The following is a 25,824-nucleotide window of genomic DNA, read 5'->3' as shown; positions in this document are numbered from 1 at the left end:
GCACTGAACTTGAAAACCTACTACATCCTGTATTTACTGTGGCCAGTGTTTGACTTGGTCGGGCCTGCAGTTATTTTCACTGGCACATTTCCTTAGAAATAGTTATGAGTCAACGTGATGGGTTTCAGGACCACCACTTCACAGCCAAATTTAACACATGAACACTAAATCCTTCTCAAGTCTCCATTTTCACATAATATCTGCATTATCCTGCAAATCAAGAAAGAAAGCAGGGCAGCACTACCGTTTGCTATGTGTCAGGGGGTTTATAGGTGTTATCGTTAAATTCTAACAACCATCTGATGTAGTTTTATGGATGAAGAAACCAAGAGAGTTCACATGGTAACTTGCTTGGTGTCCCACAGACAGTAATGGAAGAATAAGGCTTTGAAGTCAAACAACTGCACTATGGAAATATTCATGCTGAATTTCTATTAATCAATCTCTCCCAGAATCAATTAATTACAGTACAAATATATATAAATAATACAAAAAAGACTTCTTAAAAGTCACTTTTATAAAATGCCACACAGTATTTAGACTAGAAGGTATGTGGGAAAATCACTGTTGGCATCTACTCTACAACTTTTATTCCTCATAAAGAATAGAGAATATTTACCTATTTACTAATGAAACCTTTTTTGATAGGTTCTAAGACAAAGTATCAGTATGTAAGTTTACCTCATAGGTATCCAGGAATAGACAATTACAACTACTAGAGTAATTTCCTTTAATGAATATCATTATGTATACATTATATACAGCAGTACTTCAAACTTCAAATTTATTTTAGTTAAAAGCTGGATATGAAATAATTTATCAAGAACAGAATCTCTCTTTATTTGGATGATATGATTCACCGATCTGCCTTTTTTAACTTTAAAAGCAAAAACCAACCAACCCCCCAAAATGCCAACAGTGCTTCTTACTAAAAGGTTTACGTCTAGAAACCAGAAATGGAAGAAAGAGAAGGGAGGGAGGCAGGGAGGGAGGGATTGCTTACTTGTAATTAATTGTTAACAAAACTATAATCCTCTACAGCTCACCACTGGAGGCCTGTTTTGCTCTCACAGGAACAGATTATGAAACTGATATGTTAATTCGAGACACTTCATTTAAAATGCTACTGCAATACACAAGTATGTTATAAAATTCTAGGGTTCTTAATAAACTACTTAAATTGATGAAAAATAAGAAATTCAGTTCACAACGTAATGGCAAAGTGGTTATAATCTAATGAAGTACTATTTTTGGAAACCTACTCTATTGAAGAAATTTCACCTTCTCTATGAGAACCTCTCAACAGATGTCAGTCTTAGAATTTATGTAAATTCCTAAGCTCTCCACATATATGATGTTAGCAACAACAAAAAAGGTGGAAAGGTAAAATGAAGAAAAAAATTCTTAGCATTTGAAAGTTATCAAAATATATTTAAGAGTACTTATGTTTTTCTATGAAATTTTCTTTAAATATTTAAGAATACTTCAAGAAAATGTTTCTAAGAAAACATATTTCATAGAAGATTTAACAAAAACTTTCAATATTATCATGAGAGCAATTAGTACATGAGTGTCTGAAGTAGATCACAGTCATGTGACTTCATTAAATATTTTCCCATAAAATAAGATGATACAAATAAGGTATCTTGTTCTATCCAATGCATAGTCTCCACAAAAGCAAAGCAGTGTATCAACAAGCTTTTTGAATCACCAAGTGAAGGTTGTTTCCTATACAAATAAAACAAAACTGGGAGGTAGAACATGGCCTATAGCTGCTTGTGAGATTAGCAGCAAATTGTGAGGTAGTAATCAGACAGTAGCAGCTAAATAGAAAGGAGAATACTACCACAGTTGAAAGAGAACATAGCAGTAGTAGTAACAGTAACAAATATTAAGACACGGCTCATGTAAAATGGGATGAACTTGGAAGAAAAAAAATATATGTACATACACACTCTCACACACATACAAAAATACCCACACTATTTTGGAACATAGGTCAACAGAAAAATAATCGTAATGGCTTCTCAGTTGGAGCAGAAGTCTCTAAATAAGGAGAGACACCAGTAAAATTTAACAGGAATATTTATGATGCAATATCCTTAAAGAATGTAAATGTCTGAACCAAAATTAAATTTGAGATTCAAATTTCCATTGCTAAAGTCTTTTCAGAGCCAAAACTACACAATTAGTATATGCTATTCAAAAAAAGAAAAGGAAAATAAAAGAAAAAACTAAGGATGAAGAGAACTAGTTTGAGAAGAAAAATCTCTCTTAGTAGAATAGAAAATAAGTATCAAGTAGGAGACTAATTTTCACATTAAAATAAAGTTTGATTTAACTTTTTTACTGGTGTCACAATCCCAAAATTAGACGATCAAAATATTATTATTCCTATAAAAAGTTAAACTTTAATCACTGAAAGCAATTTAAATCATGAGACTTAAAACTCCAAATTATTATTGCGACTAATGACTTTTTCACTGTTTGATATGTTGCTATTTTATGAAAAACTTCAGAAAGTAGAAATTTTGTAGAACATATAATTCTTAGCTATAGTATCTTCATTTTGCTTTGTAGTTTCACTCAAATCCCACTGAAAAAGATCTGGAACTTACCCTTACAGGGTAGAGTTCACATTCACACAACTTAGAATAATCATGGGAAGAACTCCCTTCATTTCCTGAAGATCAACAATATAATCCTAAAATTTTGTTCACAAAACCACTGAAGTAAGTCCTAACTTTAAAAAAATTCCCACAAAAAGTTAGCAATCAATAGAAAAACCAAAATGAGAAATTCCCCTGCATGAAAAATACTCTAGGTAAATTCTGATGCTTAATTTAAGCAGTCAAAAATATGTACAACGAATAATATCTAAACAAATATATGAGGGGAAAAATAAATGTTAATTACACTATACCCAAAACCTTACTTTTTTTTTTAAGTCTCTGCTGTTACTACGGCATAGAACTACAAACTTCTTTAAAGTGTTTTCTATTAGAAACTATAATCAAAGAGGTTGCACTTACATTCCAATAAGATCACTTCAAGTTTAATAAACTAGTCTTCATTAACAGTGTGTTTTTTGAAGTGGCCAAAACACATAAGTCAACATTACATCTACATTCCACCTAAACGGGAAAACCTGCCCTCCAAACCAAAGCTACACATACACTTTTTTTTACTTTATAGAATCACTCCAACATCTTTTCTATCAACATCATTAAAATCACCATACCTGTCTGGACCGAGGTCTACCAGGAGAAAATTTCCTTTTGGTAATAGCTGGTTTACCCATGCCAATTTTGGGGGTGACTGAGATGTAAGTTGTTGGCATGACGTTTCCAGCAGAAGCACTGGGAGTCGAGGGGTAACTATGCAGCATGTCGTGGGAAGGCAAGTCGGAAGAAAGTGCTGGAGAGGAAGACGCGTTTGCCTTGCTCATGCCCGCTGCTGATGAAGATGGTGACTCTGTCTCAGGTGGTAATTTTACAGATTTGCTTTCTTGGCATATACCATCTTTCACACAACTCTCAACTGCAGGAGCCACTTCGAAGTCCATAAATGCAGTAGAGGGTTCAGGATTTTCTTTCTGTTCCATTTCTTCTGGTACCCTTTCTATGGCCAACTGTTCCTTAGAACATAAAGCCGTACCTTCCCCACCGGGGGACGGGACAGTGACGGATTCAGTGTTGACTCCTGGAGGCCGGGATTCTTCTGGGGACACCGCCATGTTAGGTCCCTCCAACAAGTGCACTTCCCCCTGCTGCGCAGCGACCTGGGGGGCAAGGGCTTCAGCGCTGTCTGTCACTTCCATTTTGTTCTCATTTTGATCTGCACCGCAAGTGTGCATCACTTTAGGAGGCATTTCCATTTCTTCGCTATCAGCTTCACGAGAAATCTGATTTTCCAATTCAGGATTCATTTTATCTTGGGATGATTCTATAAAATTTCAAATATCTATTATGTTAATGTACCTATGAATTTGAAAATTTCTAACTATGATTAGGTATAAAACATTAATGTCTTACATGTCTGTAGCTCTATGGTTTAAAAATAATAGGCTTGGGTAGGAAAAAAACGTTGGCAGGGCGGGGGGGGGATCCAAAACATACTTTTGCTTAAAACCATGCCTTAAGTCAGAAGGTATTCATCAAGAAAGGCAATAAGGCAATTACCAAGTTTAGTAAAGGTCAAAAGAGAGCAGGGTTTATGGATTAGAATCAGTCACCGATCAGACCAGAAAACCTACAAGAACACTACCTTAATGGGATCCCCAGAGTTTAAGGTAATTTCTGGTAAGAATATTAAAATAGAATTAATTTCTAATATAACTATTATATATGATGTTTCACAGTTTGGTCACTTACAAGAGGATTTAAAATTTTGTAGGTGAAAAAAAAAAAAATTTTGTAGGTGAAGTTATACTCATTTTACAACTAGGAAAATGAGGCTCAGTGATATTACATGATGTGTCCAAATTAAAAAAGATTAGTCTAGAATAAAAAGAATTTTGCAATAAGCCGACACAAGATGTAACAAAGCTTCTGTAGACTCAAATAAGTAATGACCATAGACAGAAAAGACTTATTTTGCTTAGCCATACATGCTAACACAATCAATACATTTTTTTGGATATAATTATTGTTCTTCCTCATCATCTATCACCAAAGAGACTTATCTTAGCAAATCAATAAAAAGAATTAGATATCAGAAGTATCTATAGTCACTGACTACTAAATTTTAAATCAGGGTACTAGTAAGTTAAACCTTTAACCCAATATTACTTAAGAGTAAGGTTAGAGGTCCAATTGACATGGGCCCTAAGTGGCTCTATTAAGTAAGACCACTGATGATAAAAAGCACTTATTTCAAATGCCATCAGGGTAATTTCTTACGTACATTAATAAAGACACTAATTTCCTTATTTACTATTTACCACGGTGACTGAAATTTATATATGTTCTTATATCAAAATGAAATCTCACTTCTCACTCCTGCTTTATTCAAAGACTATAGTTGAAAAGCAAAAAAACATCAACTAACAGATCTGATCATACTAAATATTTTTAAACACAAAGTACTTCAAAAATACTTTAATATTTTAAAAGTAATAAAAAATGGACTTTTAAAACAGAAAATACATATAAATGAAGTGAACATTTTTGGTTTAAAACCGAAAGTATCACCATTTGAGTGACTCAAGTAAAACAATCTTAATGCTATATGATGCCTAAATTATGTGCTCATAATAGTAGATCAACTACCTCAAGTCTCACTGGCAAAGAGGAACGTTTGCAATACACACTCAGAACACGAGGATGTTCTTTCTCCTCTGTGCTAGGCAGGAAGGATTAAGATAAAAGTGCAAACATGCTCTATTTCTGCCTTAGAAATCCACTGCCAATGGTTTTCCAGAAGAGGATCACCTAACCACAGACTGAACTACCGTCATGTGAGTATAGCAATAGTAAACAATTCATCTCTAATTTGAAAAGTCACCTTAGCAGACTATGACTCGAATCGCATAGCAACCATAAAGGCGTTATGCTGTAAATCAATCAAATTAGACGATATGAACACGTTGCCTACCAGCAATGAGAAGTCCACGCATGCCACGACTTTCCGGTGGATCACTCCTCTGCTGCTCTCCAGTATGGATGTGAGCTGCTGTGAATAACACACTTATGGAATCTCCAGCAAGGAGTCCAAACTCCTCTAATACTGCCTTCTCAACAGTAATTTGGGTAAGATATTTATCCTTCTGCCAAATTCCAATTTCAAATATAAGCATAAAACATCCTGTTACTATTCATTTGTTAAGTAGGATATGGAAATGAAACTGGATATGGAAGGAATCTGATTATGTACTATAAGATTATTATATAGTTTTGTCTTATTTTTCTTCGCTTTATATCTTTATGAAGTATAATGTTTAATGAGAGTTGTTAAATATAAAATTAACCTCAAAATATCTCAAGGGCTTTTTATGTATACATTCAACCTATTTAACACAGTATCACATACAATCCCACAGACTTTGAGGTGAGACCAAGATTAAATTTAATAAGTAGTTTTCCCCAAACCTGGTCTCTCATTAATTCCAGATCCTCAAGTACAATAATAGCTATTACCAATAATGCAAAAAGCTTAACTGAAATATCATTGAAATAACCCTCAACAGGATTGCTTACATGATCTAAAACAATGAATTTTTCATTATCTCAGCATGAAACATCTCACAATCAGCAACAGCTCTAGTTAGTAATTACAAAGATAACTAAAGAAAGAAATTGCTTTTTAATGAAAATCACTTGATCCCTAAACAAAGTATATATTTATGAGTATAGTCTAGATTACAGCTGAACTATCAATACAATATATACATGCCCTTTCCCCGATTAATTTCTCAGTTTATTTTATTTAAAAAGGCTCCTCTCTAAATAACTTCGTACATGACTATGTCTCAGCTTATTTTTATCTAGGGTACTAAAGTTGCAGATGTTCACATATTCACTCTACACACGCATTTTCTTCAGAGAACAGACTGTCCATCACCAAAAACACCCTTACCATCTGGAACAATCCCAGGCGCGGGCTGCTGGCCACCGACGTCTTTATTAGCCGCGTGCTCCAGAAGTACCATGTGGTCCTCAGGGCCTTCAACTTCCATTTCATTGTTACAATCTTAACAGAAAATTATTTATTCTTTAGCTCAGAATGAGTTCTTCTGTTTTTGTTAACTAAGTCAACAACTATCACCTTGTTCTAATGGGGGTAAATTATCCCTGAAAATGCCATAAATTCTTCTTCAGATTTTTCTATTTTGAACCAAATATATATTTACATTTTTCCAATATGGAAAATATAATGAATTAAAAAGTAACTGGAATTTTATTATTTTGAAAGGATACTGCACAACTGTATACTGATGGCATACTAGAAACAAAATGTTAGTAACCAAGGTGTGTCTAAATGATGTCAGATGATAAAATAGAACTTTTACAGACTTTGCCATTCATACTGATGAAAATGAAAAACGATCTGATTAGCAGGTCTGTTCCCTTTATGATCTAAGAATCTTGTTATTACGTTTATAACCCAATGGTGTACTAATAAAACTACATGAACAAAATTTAATAAAACTAAAATTTGTTTGGAGTAAAATAACCCAGAGTATGAAGTGCAAACTAGGTCATAGAGCCAAACAGTAAGGAACTTCCACTGTTGGCCCAAAAAACACAATTGTAGGAGCGTACGATAGTCCTGGAATTCAAATATTGGGTGAACAGTTGTAAAGAGTCTAGATTAGATGTTAACCATCAGATTCAGAGATGACCAAGATCACAGGTACAGAAGCTAAAAATAAGATGGGATCTGATACACAGGATTCCCTCATTGTTACTAAAGTAATATACTGCTGACTGGCTGGCACAGCATCCTAAAAAACAAAAACTCTCAATTTACCTGTAGTGAGTTCAGCCATCTCCACTTCATCACCTGGCTGTAATGGATCCATCTCAGCTAAGTGTTTGCAATACATACAGATGTACTCTTCTTTGAGCTGAGAATCCAGTTCATGATCTGTCGGTTTGTCACATTCTAAGTGAACCCATCTGTGATGATAAATATATTTAAATAAAATTTTCTAATTTAAAGTCAAATTAATATTTAGGGAAAAGAAAGATAATTGCTGAAAAACTGGATATAGGAAGGGGTAAGGATGGAAGAAGAGGTAATAGGGGTTAGCAATTGAAGGTTCTAGAAAAGAAGCTGTCACTTTTGGATGTCATCACAGGTGTTGACCTTTTTTAAACACATTTTAAACTATTTACTCTTTACTTTTCCCTCTTAATGCTTGTTTCTGGTCTTGTCTTATTTTTTGCCCACTTACATCGTTATGCCTTTCAGACTCATAAAAACATACTTTAATTCCATCTATAATGGCACTCAGTATTGAAAGGATTACTGGAATGACAAAAGTTTGGATCTCAAAATACATGGCAGAGCAGATGATCACACATGGACAGAAGAACTGACAAACAAATGGAATAACTATATCTTCTTACCTTTTGCACATATTACAATGAAGCATGTCTTTCTGCAATTCTGGATGGTAGCACTTCCCACAGAAAGGACATAAGTTATCCTGCTGTTGGTAACAACTGTCACATACCAGGCAATTGTGGTGCCACTGAGAACTAGATCGTGTGCCACACTCGACACATATTCTGCAATTCTAAACACCAGGAAAAATGAAAACAGAAACAGTTTGTTATGCATTTGTACTGCAGTTCTGGTGTAAACCTTTTTAAAAAATCAGTGAAACATTTGTAGATTATATATTAAGCTTTAATTTTTATGACACTAATTTAGGGTGTACGTTTTTGAAAAAGAGGTTTGTTTTGAACATCTGATGAGATATCACTCAATTTACACTGAAACCTCCTGGAAAGTGTAAATAGTGGATAGAGACATCCAAGAAAACATAAATAGGGAAGGAAGAAAACCAAGAACGTAGCAATCCAAACTTCAAAAAAAGAAACACATTCCAGAATCAGGAAGTAGCTCGTGTTGAGTAAGCCTACTCAACTCACTACTCTGAAAGCAAAATGGTCCTGCTAGGGAATTCTGTATGTTTATGGGTAGCTCAGAAACTAAAAACAAGAATTCACACTAAGGAAATACAACCCACTCCAAATGATTAGGTGTCTGAAATGGTGAAAATAACCACTCAACATCAATATCCAATTATGGCTTCTCATATTCTCAGAACAGAGAGGCACTACCGTTAGCAAAGTAGAACTGCTGATGTGCAAGGCCTGGCAGAGGCCAGCCAAACCTTCTGTGCCTCTGAGCTAGGCTGCCTTAAAATCCTGGGCACACGGCTGACAAACTGTGGGACTCTCATTACCCACCCACCCCCAGCTTGGCAATCTAAAACACCAATAAAAAAGGAACTTTATCTTTCTGAGCTGCTGGTATCTTCTGATACAAAAGAGATGCTCACTGAGAAAGAGAAACTAGCATGAACCACAGATCTGCTAAAGTCTTACAGATTTAAAATGGAGGTACTCGTAAATACTGATGACAAATCCTAAGTAAAATGTTAGCAAACAGACTCCAATAGCAAATCAAGAAAAACCATAAACCATGTCCAAGAGGAGTTTACACAAAAATCCAAGTATGGTTAAATATTAGAAAACCTATTAATAAAATCTAACATATTATTAGGTCTGAGGAGAGAAGATAAATTATTTCACTAGATGCTGAAAAGACCTTTGGAAAAAAATTAAAATCCATTCCTAATAAAAAAAAAACTTCCGAGAAAATTAAAATGGGTAGGTATTTCCTTAATGTGACATACACACATACCTCAATTCTAAAGCCAGCATTTTATTTAATTGGGGAACCCCAGAGGCAGTCCCACTAAGGTCAGAAACAAAGCAAGGATGCCTACTATCTCCACTACTATTTAACATGGTTCTGAACCAATGTAAACACTAAAACAAATGAAAACAGAAGCAAAATAGGAAAAGAAAAAGTAAAACTATTTGTAGATGACAAGACGGCATACTTGGAAAATCCTAGAGAATGTATCACAAATTTAATAAAAGAATTTAACGAAGTAGCAGGATATAAAATTAGCAATGAAAATTCAATAGAATTCACATACACAAATAATAACCAGTTAAAAGATATAATGAATGGGAAAATCCCATTTATAACATCAACAAAATAGAGAAAACTTTTAAGAATAAACTTAAGAAATGTCCAAAACCTATACAAAGAAAATTAGAAAACATTCCTAGAAGACACTAAACTAGACTTGAACAAATGCAAAGACATACCTTGTTCTTCGTTAGGATGTCCTAACATCAAGATTTCACTATCAATGAATAAATTTAAAGTGACCTGATAAAAATTCCAGTGAGGTTTTTCACAGAGCCTAAGGTTCATATGGAAAAATAAACGACAAAACAGCTAGGAAAAATGTGAAATAGAAAAGATCTGACAGGGGACCACAGCTACCAGATACTGCAAAGCCTCTATAATTAAAACGGTACGGCATTGGCTCATGAAGATAGAAAGACAGAGCAATGGAACAGACAAGAAATTCCAGAAATAAACCCAACTAAATCTAAAACTCTAGTCTGGAATCTCAAGTCACTGAGGCAAAGACTGTCTTTTTAGTGAATGGATTTTGGACAACTGGATAGCCAACTGGGAAAAGATAACTCATACCATATAGAAGCATCAACTAAAAATGGATTAGAGAGCTAAATGTAAAAAATAACATAAAAACTAGAAGAAAACATGAACTCTCCTATAGCCTCAGTATAGGAAAAGGCTTTCTAATTTTAACTCAAAAATCCAAAAGCAATAGAAGACTGATAAATCTGACTATATAAAAATAAACTTTTGCATGGCAAAAAATAACACAGGCAAAGCTAAAAGGCAAACAACAAACTGGAAGAAAAGATGTGCACCGTATAACGCAGCTGAAGGCCTTATATCCCGACTATACAAGGAGCTCTTAGACTGTGGGGTCATCAAAATCTTCAAGAGTAACAGGCAACACACAAGAACAGACAACTCGCAAAAAGGGGTAAAAAAATGACTCCTAAACACAGGAAAAAATGACCAGCTTCACTCAAAAGAGAAAAGAAAATTAGACTACACTGAGATAACATTTTTCACTCATAAGACAGGCAAAAATCAAAAGCTGAACATGACAGCCTGTTGGCAAGGATGTAGAAAAGAAGTTCTCTCATGCATGAGTGGTGGCAAAAGGAAGAGCCACAAGTCCCATGAAAGGGAATTTGACGATACCTAACAAAATTACATATGCATTTACCCCCCTGAGCCAGTAATCCTACTACTAGAAATTTATTCTAGAGATTCGCTCCCAGCAATTCAAAAACCCATATGCACAAAGTTATTGGCTACAGAATCACTTCTAATGTAAAATATCGGAAACTACCTAAATATTCAAGCATAGGACATTGGCTGAAAAACTATGGTTCAAATAAACAGAAGAAAGAAAGAGAGAGAGAAAGAGAGAGAGGAAGAAAGGGAGAAAGAGAACGAAAGAGAGAGAAAGGAAGGAAGCAAGGAAGGAAGGGAGGAGGAGGAATGAGGAAGATCTCTATGAACTGATATGAAGTGACTTCCAGATTTTAAGTTAAAAAAAAAAGCAACATACAAAAGAGCACATATGCTACCTTCAGTGTAGAAAAGGGAAACAAAAATATATTTGCTTATCATTACAAAAAAATACAGGAAGGATGAATCAGAAATTTTTGAAAGCGTGTTAATATCCTATGTATTTTTAAAAATTAAATCAATAAGAAAAGAATGGGGAATTTTTAAAAAACCAAAATCTTCAAGGATAACAGGCAAAACACAAGGATTCTTACTATACGAGAATGGATATGTAAGAATGTGAGAAGGCAAAGAACTCAGCAGGAGGGATCAGAATTGGAGGTATTGGTGTAAATTCATTATTTATAAACGATGTACATGTGTGAGTATACGCATACTTATGTATTTGTAGATATGCATATGTGTAAATGTATACACATGCATGTATTTACTGCCTCATATGCTGAAAGGACAAAGAAGCAAACACCCCCAGAGCAATGGGCACACCTAGCACCCAATCTTCACTAAAGGAACTTGGCCTATTTATAGAAAAGAGGACAGATTCCAGGGCTAGGGCAGGGAGGTGTAAGATGATTTTGGAGTATCTTGTTATGCCCAAACGTAATGAAGTGCTTAATGGTGAGGGCATGCCACAAAGACACAGGAGCCAGCGTGAAAAGGATATCAAAGGCAAAACTGGACAATTTGAGCACAAAACAAATTAGGTACAGTAATAAATTATCAATAATAACAAGAATTCATGAGTCAATACTGACAAGATATACATAATTTTAACATGTGAAAGAAGGGAGGGTTCTTGCATACAACAGAATGCAGGGGGCTGACTGGTAAATGTGAAGTTAGAAAAGCATCATTTTACAAACAACAGGTAAAAACTGCATCAGGCATTGGTTCCTATAATCTTGGAGAAAATTCTGAGGAGCAACAAGATATTCGCACGGTGTTAAAGTGTCTCCTCACGTACTGCTTTATTAGATAGGAGAGAAAGAAAACAGTGGAGAAACTTTACAGCAGCTTGACCAGATGATCAGAATTCACACCACCTGTGAGGGAGAGCGAACCATCAGGTGCACCCAGCTGAAAGCCTGAGAAGAGCACAGCACCACTTACGCAATATTCTGCCCAAGAATGAATAACTCTCTCTATAATCATGAGGAAATATCAGACAAAGACAAAATAAGGAAAGTTCTATTTGTGATTTAAAGAAAACAAAACAAACAAACAAAAACCAGGTATGTGAGGAAAAACTCTATTATTCAAAACTGTCAATATCAAAAAAGACAAAGAAGGGCTAAAGAAATTTTCCAGATTCAAGGACTCAAAAGAAACATGGCAACTAAATGGAATACTTGATCCGAGACTATTCTGGAACCTACACAGGAGGAGGGAAATGCTATATGGGATCAAGTGACGAACTGAAATATGGATGGTAGATTAGATATATTGATGTAAATGTATGGGGTGATAATACTGCTGTGATTACGTAAGAATATCCCTATTATTAGGAAATACACATTTAAGTATTTAGGGGTAAAGGGAACACAGTGTGTATAACTTACTCTCAAAATGGTTCAGGGCAAAAAAATATACATGGGGCAGGGAGGAAGGAGAAAGGGCATGGATGACAATACTGAAATCCTAACAACAGGTGAATCTACGTAAATGGCATATGGGTATTATTTTTATTTTTCCAACTTTTAAAGTTTGAAATTATTTCCACATAATGCCTTTTAAAACACATAATATACCCACACATCAGCATTCTTGAAAGAGAAACAGAGAAAAGAAACCTACGGGACAATGACTGGTATATAACGAAGTTCCTAAAAAGATCACCCTCACTTCAGTGCAAGCAGCCTCGCCAGACTGACACCGTTCCTGGGAAGGCACACTCTGCCTCTGCACCTCCAGCCCGCACCACAGTGTTTGCATTTGACTAAAGACTATAAAGAACTATGAAAGAATTTAACAGTAGAGAAAGAGTATCATTCTTCAAACTGAAAAGAAGATAAGCATTCCTATGAGAAACTCCATGAGAATTGAGCACTTACTTTAGGCATTATGCTGAGCACTTTACAGGCATCATCTCGCTAAATCCAACACCCCTGTGAGGTTAAGTACTATTAACTACATGATGAAACACAGCTTACAGAAGTCAAATAATTTGCCAAAGATCCTGTATTTAGTAACTGGAAAACCTGAGATTTGACTCCACAGCTTAATCTTTTTAATCACTTTATAATACCTCCATAGAACAGAATAAAACACACACACTATCCATTCGTATTCTCAGCAGTATTATAAATAATTCTGTCACGTGAAAGAGAATAGCAGACTATTACAGAAAGCAAATTAGTAAGGGCAGAACAAAAAGAAGCCAGAGAACAACCTTGAGAAATAAACTAGGAATTCTGAACACATTTTCCAAAATAATGAAAACCACAACAAAGAAAATAATGAATTAAAGCAGGAAACAAAATCACCTAGATGTTACTAAAGATTATTAAGGAGAATGTAAAGAAAGTAAATATTTTTTAAAAAGATGAATTTAACCAACACTTCCCTAGACCTTTCCACGGGCCTAAAGGGAGAATGACAATAGTCAGTATGTTCCAGAGAACACTAATTAGTGTAGAACCAACATCCTGGAAGCAAATCCAAATAACTGAACAAAAATAAAGATCTCATGGCCTTCAAGCAGAAAACCAATTAACTAATTAAACTAAAAACAAAACAAACTTCTTCTGTAATTCCATAAACTGGGAAAAAAACGGAAAAAAAGTATCCAGAGTAAAAAAAAAAAGTTGTAATGCAAAACTGTACCAAACCAAGTTCTTCTGGTAGTTTGAAGGCAACAATCTCTTTCAGGTTTGCAAGATTCCAGAATATTTACAATTCTTTTATAGAAGTGCATAAACAAGTCTCCAAAAGACTGGGGGTGAGATGAGGTTGGAATTTACAGAGAAGATCCCTCCCTCCCCAAAGAAAAAGTCTATAGTCTGGGTCAACTTAAGACAGAGAGGAGGGAGAAAACTTCTGATTTCTTCATTTTCAATGGCAAGGGGGGGCACTTTTAATATTTTCAACATTTATAACTTAATATTCTGAATTACAAATTACTGCAGGGAATAAAAGGAACTGAAAAACAGAAAGGAAATTAAAAGAACAGGTTTGTTTTAAAATAGCCAAGCATTTCAATTACATCCATTAGTCTAAATACTTGACTATTAAACCTTTCAAAAGGTACAGTTAAAATGACACAGAAGGATGCAAAATGAAAAGATCACATTCAACTGGTTAAACTAAAACCCCACTCAGCCATATTTGTCAGGCAAAGCAAAATATCTGGTCCCCCTCTCCCCTCGCAAAAAAAAAAAGGCATTACACAATATAAAGAGAATAGTTTTACACTGATAAAAAGCACAATACATCAATATTAGCCTGATCTACTTGCTAAATAACCAGCACAAGTTTAAATGCAAGAAGAAATTGATATGAGAAATTACAGGAGTCGATTTTATCTACGCCATAATACACTGTTGAATCAGTCAAAAAATATGGAAAAAGAACTTCATCTAATTAAATGAAATTAATAAACACAAATACTACAGCTTTAAAGTCAGTAAGTCAAGCATCCAAATATATGTCAAAAAGAAAACTACGCTAGTTAAATTATCTGATTCAATACGATTAAAGCAGACACTAATGTGTTTAAGCACAACCTAAAAAAAGATAAAATTAAGTCAAATGTGAACAGATATAAACTTACCAATACAACAAATATGAGTGCAGCCAAAGCTATAATCAAAGGTAAATTTATAGTCTTAAATATCCTTTTTTCCTTAGGAAAGTGAAGAAAACGAATTACGAATTCAACTTCCTATTTCAAAAAAGTAAAAGAGGCGCGGTAGCGGAGATAAAAGTAATAAACATACAAATCCGTCCGACGGCAGCTTTTTCTTTAGACCAAGAACCAAGCCAAGAGAGAACGCGCGGAAGCACCCCGTCCGGCCGCCGGGCAGAAACTGCTCACGGGACCCTCCTCAGCCCCCAGGCTGCTCCCTCCCGGGCGACCTCACCGGAGAAGAGTTGCCCCGAGGCGCTCAGTTCCAGTGGAGAAGGCCCCGCCCCTCCAGGCCCCACCCTCGGGCCGAGGCGGGACAGAACTCGCCGCCCTCTGCCCCACGCCCTAGAACCAGGTGACGCGCCGCCAGTTCCAGGTGTCGAGGCTCTGGGGGTGGGGGTGGGGCGCAGGGGTAAGGCTCCCCCGGCGCCTCCTCCTACCCCCTCACCAACACCCCATCCCTGGGGACCTGCCAGCAAGACCGCTCCCCTTTCCAGGACCCTCCGAGGAGGGCAAGCACCACCACCGCCCACCCCTCCACCGGCCAGCGCCTCCCTCCCGCAGGCTGCTCCCGGAAGAAGCCTCGGGCTGGCGCCTCCTGGAAGCCTGCGAGCCCAGCTGCGGCGGGGAGCCTCGGCCTCCACCGACCACCTCCGCCACCCGACCCCTCCTGAAGGCCGCCCCACTAGCAGGGGAAGATGCCGAGACCACGACAAACACGAGCTCAAAGAGAAGGGCAAAGGTAACAGGATCGCGTTTCTGTGACAAAGGGACTAGAATGTGAGGATGCAGGGAGACCACAAGTGTATTCTTGGTCTGTATGTTTTCTGAGAACTTGAAATATTTCATAGAAATGCTAACTTTAAAAAATATAGGGAATTCCCTGGCACTCCGGTGGTTAGGGTTCAATCCCTCGTGGGAGAACTAAGATCCCGCAAGCCAAAAATATAAAATAAATAAAAATTGTTTTAATTAATATAAAATGTAACTGCATTTAGCATTTGTGTTTATTATTATGTTAGCCCCAAGTGCTGTCAAAGACGTGTGAAAGATACAAGATTTTCCACAGCAGAACCGTGGTAAAAAGAATGAGACGCGTGGACCGCACAAGGGATTCGCTCCGCAGTAGCGAGCAGCATCCACAGAGCAAGGAGGTTCTTCATACACATCACCTGACAACAGAAACTGCAAACAGCATACCCTTAACTTATAAACTTCTGTATTTTAGAAATAATTGGATCGATACCCCATTTATTACAGATTTCAACTGTGCCCATACGGTGCACCTGTGAACCAAAAGGTTTCTAGAGTTTTTGAGTGGTACTTCATTATATCTGATGTTCACAAGAATTGCTGGTTGGCACTTTGAGGTATGATTACTCTGAACCAGTAAACACAGTCCTGGCTTTATCAAACTATTTCTGTACAAATACAAAAGGCATTCTTTGTATGAACATTATTAAAGACAAAGAATACCTTTCTATTAAAACATGTCTTGGCAATTTACTTTAAAAGCAAAATTATTCGTTAGATTGGGGAGGGGGATTGGGATCGACATATATACACTGATATGTATAAAATGGATAACTAATACGAACCTGCTGTATAAGAAAATAAATAAAATAAAATTCAAAAAAAATTATTTGTTAGATTAAATTATTTATTTTCTAAGTTAAGACAGTGTAATTACCATAGATTAAAGAAGTTTATGCCTAGCTTCATGTCTATTCTGTGAAATTAAGATTATAATAATAATTAAAAAAAATAAAACTCAGCCTGGGGGTTCTGTAGAGATGGCCCATGGATCTAGAGTCTTTAGTTTCCTAGGATCCAAATCCTAATACAGATGAAAATTAGATTAAGAAATATTCCTTAATTAGTCTAGGGACAAAAGCACTGTTAATTAAGTATAGTATGATAGCACAGGGAGCATAATATATTGGATAAAACATTACAATGTAAGACAGGAAACCTGAATTTTAGTCTCTGTTCTGCCTCTGCAAATTAGTAAACCTCGGCAATTCACTTAATCACTAGTCCCTCACCAGTTCTTAATCTAGAATTTATTAGTTTACCTGTATAGATTTCAAAGGAAGCAAATTAACTACTTTTATGACTGACTCATTCTAGAGAACATTCAAAGAAAAGTCACAGTAAATATTGTTTGTAAACATCTTCCTAACAGGAAAAAAAAAAATTAGTTTTATTCAGTCAGTTGGGAATTGAAGGTAAAACTTGAGTTATTCTTACCTTCTACTTTCACTTTAAGAATTTAAATATTTTGTGCTTCCAAGGACAGACAATTCTAAAATTTGCTGTTGTTTACCTGGTACTATACTAACTCTGCCCAGTAGGTTGAGGTGTCAGCCAACCTACAGGGTTTAGAGATGCAGGCAACAGAGCCTCAATAAATTCCTCAGGAAGTTTAGAGAGGCCAGAATGGAATACTCAAGGTCACAAAGATGCAAATACCAAAATAGATGGAAAGGGGGAGAAACACTGACTAAAAGAATACCCAGAAAAAATTTAAAATAGCTGAAAATACATCTTAAAAGCATCCCACCAAGCAGAAAGACTGATATCTTAAGTAATAAAAAAGAAGTGGAAAAATGTCTATAGATCCTAACTCTCAAAACCCCAAAGAAACTTTACACAGCATCCAAAAAACCAGATATCTAAGTCAGTAAGCACTTACTAAAGCTACCATGGGGAAGGAACAATATACATATACATACGCATATATGATATGATTCCAAATATTTAATACAAGTTTATACATAAATACATACACACATATAAAATCAAGGTAAAATCATCTAAAAGCCAATCTGATCAAAATGTTATCTGCTTTATTTCTGGATTTTAAATTAATAGATTTTAAAAATACATCTGTTTCAGTGTCCGCCTATAAGGATACTACCTATTTCATAGTTTCAAAGATTAAAGATGAATCACTAAAACACAATTTCTAAGCCATGAAGCACCATACACTTGTTAGTTAACAGGTTCATAGCAGCATTTTTTATAACAGCCTAAAATTGTCAGCAACCCAAATGTTCACCAACAGGTGATTCAATAAACAAATTGTGGTACTTCAACTATTAAGCAATAAAAAGAAATCACTACTGGCATGTGCAACAATATGCGTGACTCTCAAAATATTTATGTTGACTTTAAACCACCACCCCCTGCAAAAAAGAAAAGGGTATATACTATCCGACATCACTTATATAAAGTTCTAGAAAATGCAAACTAATCTATGGTGAGAGAAAGCAGATTGCCTGGAAGACAGAAGGGAGTACGGCAGTGAACAGTCAGAAAGGAGGAAATCTCAGGGGCACCAGGAAACTTCTAGGGGTGATGAATATGTTCATTATCTTGAAGGTGATAATGGTTTCATGAGTGAAAACGTCAAATTAAATTATAGACTTTAAATGTGTGCAGTTTACTGTATATCAATTATACATCAATAAAGTTTTTAAGTTGAAGGTAATATAGATTTGAATAGGTATCCGATTTGTCTGCTCTATATAAAAAACATACAGATTTTTTTTCTTAAAAAAATAAACAACTTACTTTGCATTTCCAGCCATTGGTTGGTACTGATTTCATAACTGGTTGAAGACAAAAAGTATGATACCCTTTGTCACACGTATCACACACTAGCATCTTGCTATCTTCTCCCGATTGTCTAAAAAATAAGATAGCATTAATGATGCCTTATCTTTAAACTTATGTTTGTAACATAAGTAATCATGAAAAGAATCTGTCCTGGGAACTGCCCAGTTCATAAATACCCTCCGTCTCTGTTTGGTCTATGCACAGATAATGACAGAGTTAACCCTCTAGAGGATGAGACAGAAATCTTCCAAAGGTCCCTAAAGGATTATCCTTACTGAACGCCCACCTATGGTGAACCCGTTTTAGTCATTTTAGGGTTCCTGCAAAGAAGGAGGGGTTAAGGCAAGATGAATGACACTGATCTTTACTTCTTAAACATCCCATGCCCATCCTTTTTTTGGGAAGGAGCTGTAACTGATAGGTGATGCTGCACGGAAAGGAACAAATCTTGGCATCGTGAGTTGGAAGACACTGTCATATAATAAAAAGAGGATCAAATTTGGATCAGACCTACAACTGTGTTCAGACTTCTGTTTTTCTAGCTGTGTGACTCCTGAATAACTTAGACTTAGTCCTCTTAATTTCAGGTACAAAATGTGAATGATAATCAAAGATTACTGTGAGAATTAAATATAATTCTGGCTGAAGAGCTAAGAATATCCATTAAGCAATAAGTGCTAAATAAATAGATATAAGAATAATAATCTTGTTATAATTATTAAGAATTATAATTGAAAACCTAAAATCTTCCCCTAAACACTCTTCTGCCCCAAAGATTGGGCCCCTGTCCTGTCCATGATCTCAGCCTTGATTCTTGGCTGTTAGTCCCTCTCAGATACTAAGAATTTAATTCAAGAGGAGGGGAAAAGAAAAACTAGGGAATGCAAGAAGAAGAGCTGAGAGAGGAACCGCTGAATAAAACCTGGTGATAAACAGAAGTAAAAAGGAAGATGGGTTAATTGGCCTCCAGTAATTTCTTATTTAATTTAATAAATTCTACATATAAAATTGCACATTTTGTCTCTTTAGCTACATGGAAAGATCTTGGAGGAAAAGCACTCTTTCTTCAAGTTCTCTTACTCCTTCTCAAGAAGAAGCCAGGCACAGATACGAGGTATCAAATAAATGTTTACTGATATTTTCTTTAATTTTTACCAAAATATAAAAGCACGTGGTCCTATTTATTCCACATAATTCTAAGATATTGATGCTTATTGTTATCAAATTAAATTACAAATAAAACAGACTGAACATGGCAGTGGTGGGCATCATTTCTCCTGATTACAAAAGTCCTCAGCCTGTAAACAATTTGAAGACTGCTGTAGATGCAGGTAACATCCCCAAATTATCATGCTAATTAATTAGTAGCATGAGAAAAAAATAATCACAGAAAAGACTGGAGAAATGACCAAAGGATGGAATAAAACAAATAGGAAAAGATAATCCCATTACAAACATTTAAATGCCATACAATACTTTGTTTCAGAATTATGGTGAAAGTAACTGCCTTTCAGATAGATACAGATTTCTTTTTAAACAGTAGACTTAGTATAAATTGTTCTTCCTGGAATAGAAATTGAAACTTATCACTGATTCTTTGGTTCACTCTAATAACTACTTTCCATAGTTAGAGGTTTATTTTCCTATTAAATCTCCTCCCCAGTCTCCCTCAGAAAAAAAGGTGCTTTTTTTTCTAATGCTTATTTATTTTTAATTGTTAATATCATTCATTTAAAATTGCTGGCAAACTTAAGCTAGCTTTTTAGGCAACCAGAGGAATTTAAATTATTAAAATTAGTTTTTGTTTAGACTTATTTCAAAGAAATATGTTAATAAATATCTAGCAATTTCTAAAGACATGATGAAGTCAGTGTGAATGAATATAGCTGCAGTATGAACAACCTTTATCATATTACACAAACCTTTAGTACCTAATAATAGGGTCTCTCTTAAACTCAATACACACCTTTGAGTTGAAATTAAAACTTACTTGCAGTTCTGGCACACTTTGCACTCAGGACATTGCCAACCTGCACGTTTTAATGGAGTAACCGCTATATCCAGGCACATTCCATGATAGTGCTGACCACAAGTAGTACAAAAGAACTGATCTAAGAGGTCTCCCGGGCTGTCGCACACTGCACAGTTTGCATCTTCCTTTGCTACAATTAACAGTAAAACAACGAAATTGTTGTATAAGAATTTAATATTTTTCTGGCTTTACAGTTTAAAAATCACTTGAAGGGAATTTTCATGGTAAATCTTTCAGACACTTGAAATTATCCACATTGAACTGATATCCAATCAGAATAAGGTCTCCATTAAAACATTATAATATCTTTAATCTAAATTTAATCACATTAAATTTAATCATATAGTTTTGCAATGATTTGTACCTACATCTACTTGAGACCATAAGCAGTTCTTATTTAATTTTATATCCCTAATACCAGTGATATGCTGGGCACCTAGTTAATGTTCAATATATGCTTGCTGAAAAGAACCAAAAAGGAAAATATCAACTGAGAGGCGCTTTGCAGTGCAAAAATAAACATTTTTATTTGAGTGTTAAATAGGTTTTGAAATTAACAAAATCAGAGACAAAATTAAGAAATGTTAATATCAATTAGATTAAGATGCTTCTTATGCATAAACACTAATTTTTATTCAAGTCAAATAAGGGTTTTTTAATACTGGAAAATATATGAGGGAGAACATTAAAGATGGAAGCTACATATTCATACACAAATATAATACTTCATATACTAATTCTATATTCATCTATATTAATTGCCAGTTGTAAAAAAATTATGGACATCGTCTATCGCTAAATGTGGATTAAAAGGAATGGCACTTTTTAACAGTTCTTGTACCATCTAAAATAAAAAATAAATGTCAGGATAAACTGGCTTGCCAAGTATACAAACGCATGCATATTACAATATAATAAGGAAAAGAATGTATTCTAAAATCATACCAATTGGATGATATACACAAATATGTCTGTAACTGACACTTATGTTCTCAACTAAATGGTCTGATTAGCTGATTGTCCTAGGACCGTTTTAAATTGTACATACGATTTTTTTTTTTCCTCTTTCGCTTTCTGAAGATTTGGTCAGTCCTCTCTGGCTATAAGCCCTTTCTACCTGCTTTCTTTCCCCAGTCAAGTATCTTGAAACAGAGTAATAATCTATTCCTTTTCCTTACACCAAGAATTGGTTTTGTGGGCCATAGAAGTCTTTGGCATACAGAGTTTTTGTTTTTATTTTAGAATCCTTTTAAAATGGTAAAAAAAAAAAAAAAAAACCATTTGCAGTTTGAGGGCAGAACACAAACAGGCCCTAGGATGCATCTAGACTGTAAGCTGGGCCCCTGGCGGCTCCTCACCCACTGTTCATCTGAAGCTACTTTAATGAGGCTACCAGTGGCCTATGAAATCCCGTGGTTACTTTTTAGGTCTTACCTTATTTGCCATCTGCAGCGTTTACATCTACGCCCACACTGAAATTTCCTACCTTGATTGACTTCTATGATGGCAGCTTTCTCCAGATTTCTCCTTAGGCTTCCCATGCCCCCAATCTCCTCCTGCTGTGCTGGCTTTTGTGCCTCCACAAGCCCTCTAAATGATGGAGTCTCTTAGGATTTCATCCTCTTCCATCTTTTCTAATTCCCCATGGTTTTTCTTTGTAATCACATCAATTCCTACATCATAAAACACCACCACAATTCCCAGATCTCTATCACCAGACCCAAACTTCTTTCTGAACCTCAAAATGTTATTTTCAAGTCTTACTGGACCCTCAATAGCCAGGTGTTCTAAAAATACTCAAACTCAACTCCTCTAAAACTCTTTTTTTTTTTTTTTATAAATTTATTTATTTTTGGCTGCGTTGGGTCTTTGTTGCTGCACGCAGGTTTTCTCCAGTTGGGGAGAGTGGGGCTACTCTTCATTGTGGTGAGCGGGCCTCCCATTGCTGTGGCCTCCCTCATTGCGGAGCACGGGCTCTAGGCGCGCGGGCCTCAATAGCTGCGGCACGCGGGCTCAGTAGTTGTGGCGCACAGGCCTAGCTGCTCCGTGGCACGTGGGATCTTCCTGGACCAGGGATCGAACCCGTGTCCCCTGCATTGGCAGGCTGATTCTCAACCACTGCGCCACCAGGGAAGCCCCCTCTAGAACTTTTTTTAAACCTAAACCTCTCTCTTCTTTCTCGACCTGCTGGGTAAAGAAACTTTAGTGTCACTATTGACCCTTAACTACTCCCTGACCCAACACATCCAATTGGATACCAGTTCTTACTGAGTAAACTTTTTATGTATCCTCTTCCATCTGTTTGTACAGTTCAGTCCATCACACTTTGTCTTGGTCACTGCAGTTATCTTCTGAATGGAATGCTGGCTTAGGGCTCTGACCTCCTCCCTAAATCAGCTAAAGATCCAGAGCAATTTTCTAAGTGTTACGCCCTGCGCAAATTACAACTTTATCAACACCTCCTTTCTTGCCTTAAAATAAAAAAATAAAAAATTTCTAGTTTGAGGCAAAAAAAGGAGTGGGGGGGGATTATCTCCTTTTCCAACTGAATCTCAGAACATTCACTATTTCCTGGTCAGATCAAGCGGTCTGCTGTGCACGTTAACACAACAGACTGCTCAACCTTTGTGTACTTGTACACATTCTGTTCCTTCTGCCTGTAATTTTGTTCCTTTGTTGTGCCACTAGCCCATTCCAAAGAGGCCTTTAAAACTCTTGCTCAGACATAAACCCTGACTATCTAATGTTACCACACCTAAATGCCCATTTAGTTGTTGATTATTCCTTTCCCCATATGCTTAGAAGAAACTGTTAAATCATCAATTAATTATAACACAATACCGTGAACCCTTGAAGGGTAGTAACCTTGTCTTTTTCAACTTCATATCCTCAGTTGCCTAGCACAAATCAATTCTTATATTTTAAGCAAAGGAGTTGCTTCTAAAATCATTTTTAAGTGGCTCTTTAAATGACAGGCATTTAGAAGAAAGCATTAATTCTAAAAATGAAATTACATGTATTAGTTCATTTTTTTAAATAAAAATGGAAAAACAGAGCAAAGTAGTTTTCTTAATACTAAAAGAGAGTTCCATATTTACTCATTCAAGCTAAGTACATTTAAAAACTAATCTTTGATTTTTGCCTACCCTCAAAACTTACAGAAACTGGGGCAAGTACTGGACTCTATCAGATTACATCTTTCTATTGTAATTTGCCAGGAACACTATCTAAATACTTCTGTGAAACTTTCTAGAGTTTGCTACTCTGCCACTTCAACTTGCCATGGTAGCTACTAGTCACATGTAGCTATTGCGCAATGGAAATGTGATTAGTCCAAATTGAGATGTGCTATACATATAAAACACACTCCGAATTCCAAAGACTTAATAGGAAAAAAATATTAATGTCACTATCTCAAAAATTTTATTAATTACAAGTTGAAATATTAACATTTTGGATATATTGGGTTAAGTATGTATTTTTAAAATTAATTTCAAATAAAAAATTTTAACATGACCACTAGAAAAATTAAAATTACATATATTGCTCACATCACATTTCTATTGCACAGCACTGTTTTATACAGCAAAGCTCATTCTGCAACAAGGTAACTCTGTGTATCACTATAGCAGAGATTACTTTTTATTCTATGACAGTTTCCACCAATTCCTTGATGACAATACTGTCATGTTGTATGATTAGTATGCATCATTTAATAAATTGGGCAAAAAAAAATCCATGTGATATATTCAGTCCAAAAACATTTACTATGCATTATATAAAAATAATAATAGAAAAAACTTGGTCCCAACCATTTTTCTCATCTGGGCGAACATACAGAAATATGTAGAAATACTAAAACAGCCTTTTGGAGGGCATGCATTAAGAAGATGACATTACTGGATGGCTTAAGTGTCATGTCAGACATAAGTATATGTACATATACATACATATATGTCTGAAAGCCAAAGGGGCGTTAAGCTTGAAGCAATAATCAAACGACTAAGTGAAAATTTTCTTTAAGCAGTAGGGAAAGCAAAATAGATTGAGTGAAAGACTAAAGATAAAGACAATTTAAGAGAGGACAGGAGTAAAATCCAGGTTAATTTGGCTCCAAAGATCATATTCTTTACTACTAATCAATATTGATGCCCACTGGAAGGGCAAAGAAGGTGAAGAATAAAAGTGCAAAGGAAAAGTGCCAGCACAGGCATAGCAGGAAGAAGCTAAATGATGTAGGGAAAGCAAGAAAAGAGCAGCAGAAACAGAGAATAAGCTTTGGACAGGTCACTTCTTCCTAAGTGACAGCTGTGACGAGAAGAAATGGAGGAAAAGGCAAAAACATGGAGCTTAAATTAGATGGAAGCTTATCATAGATCCTTAAACATGGTCAATTTGGAAGGTGAGACTACTGCTTAAGAAAGGCTAGACAGCACATAAGAAGAGAACCAGGTGAAGAGCACAGTCTCAAGTCAGATTATTATCAGTGAATTTTAAAAGGACTAAATCAGCATAGCTTTGTAACTTCCATCGACATTACAACTTCCGTGACCATCGCTGGCAGGCCACTCTGCAAGGTGATTTGCCTATCAAAATGGAATCTCTAGAAAGAAGAAGTAAATCATGGATGTTGTCCAGAGAGGCTGGCCCACAGGCTAGGCAGGTAGGTAAGAAAGAAAGGTCAGGGGGCTGACAGAATTTAAGGTAACAGAAAAGTAGCAGGACTTGGTGTCAAGAGAGACCAGACAACTAAGAAAATGAGGTAGGAGTTAAAAGTTTAAATGAAGTAAAGGAAGAAAAAGCTGAGTGATGAAAGTAAATACGCTGGGGGAGGGGGAGTGGATTAAGAGATGTAGCATTCCCAGGTTTAAATCTTGCAAAGGCTTCTCACTGAAGACAGAATAAAATCCAAACCCCTTCCCTTGTTTACAAGGCCTACATGATCTAGTCTTTGTTCGCCTTGATGTGGTCTCTACTACCCACCTGGCAGACACTAAGTTCCAGACACAGTGACTAGCTGTCTATTCCACAATCACGCCATGCTCCTGCCTCAAGGCCTGCGCAGTAGTTGTTCGCTCAGCCTGGAATGTTCTTTCCTCTGACCTTGCATGGCTGGCTTTCTGCCATTCAGCCTTCCATGAGAGGGAAAATACTACTC

General features: G+C 35.9%; 1 protein-coding gene across 16 annotated transcripts in view; it reads right to left on the bottom strand.

Annotated features, from left to right (window-relative positions):
* Positions 1 to 25,824, bottom strand: part of KMT2C (lysine methyltransferase 2C) — a 294,524-nt gene that overhangs the window by 104,650 nt on the left and 164,050 nt on the right. For 14 of the 16 annotated variants that reach the window (XR_014297239.1, XM_082662534.1, XM_082662543.1 and 11 more), the window contains exons 8-14: positions 20,625 to 20,796; positions 18,590 to 18,704; positions 8,073 to 8,242; positions 7,471 to 7,619; positions 6,577 to 6,690; positions 5,596 to 5,673; positions 3,242 to 3,945 (exon numbers count right to left, since the gene is read on the bottom strand). Coding sequence is in view for 15 of the 16 variants with exons in the window: in XM_082662534.1 (XP_082518660.1) it covers positions 3,242 to 3,945; positions 5,596 to 5,673; positions 6,577 to 6,690; positions 7,471 to 7,619; positions 8,073 to 8,242; positions 18,590 to 18,704; positions 20,625 to 20,796 (1,502 nt within the window). In the remaining variant the exon portion in view is untranslated. The remainder of the gene's footprint in view (positions 1 to 3,241; positions 3,946 to 5,595; positions 5,674 to 6,576; positions 6,691 to 7,470; positions 7,620 to 8,072; positions 8,243 to 18,589; positions 18,705 to 20,624; positions 20,797 to 25,824) is intronic. The other 2 variants (XM_082662541.1, XM_082662547.1) reach the window with 2 other exon arrangements.

The sequence above is a fragment of the Grampus griseus genome (genome assembly GCF_964374135.1).
Source record: "Grampus griseus genome assembly, chromosome: 9".
NCBI lineage: Eukaryota > Metazoa > Chordata > Mammalia > Artiodactyla > Delphinidae > Grampus > Grampus griseus.
This window is presented reverse-complemented; position numbering and strand designations above follow the sequence as displayed.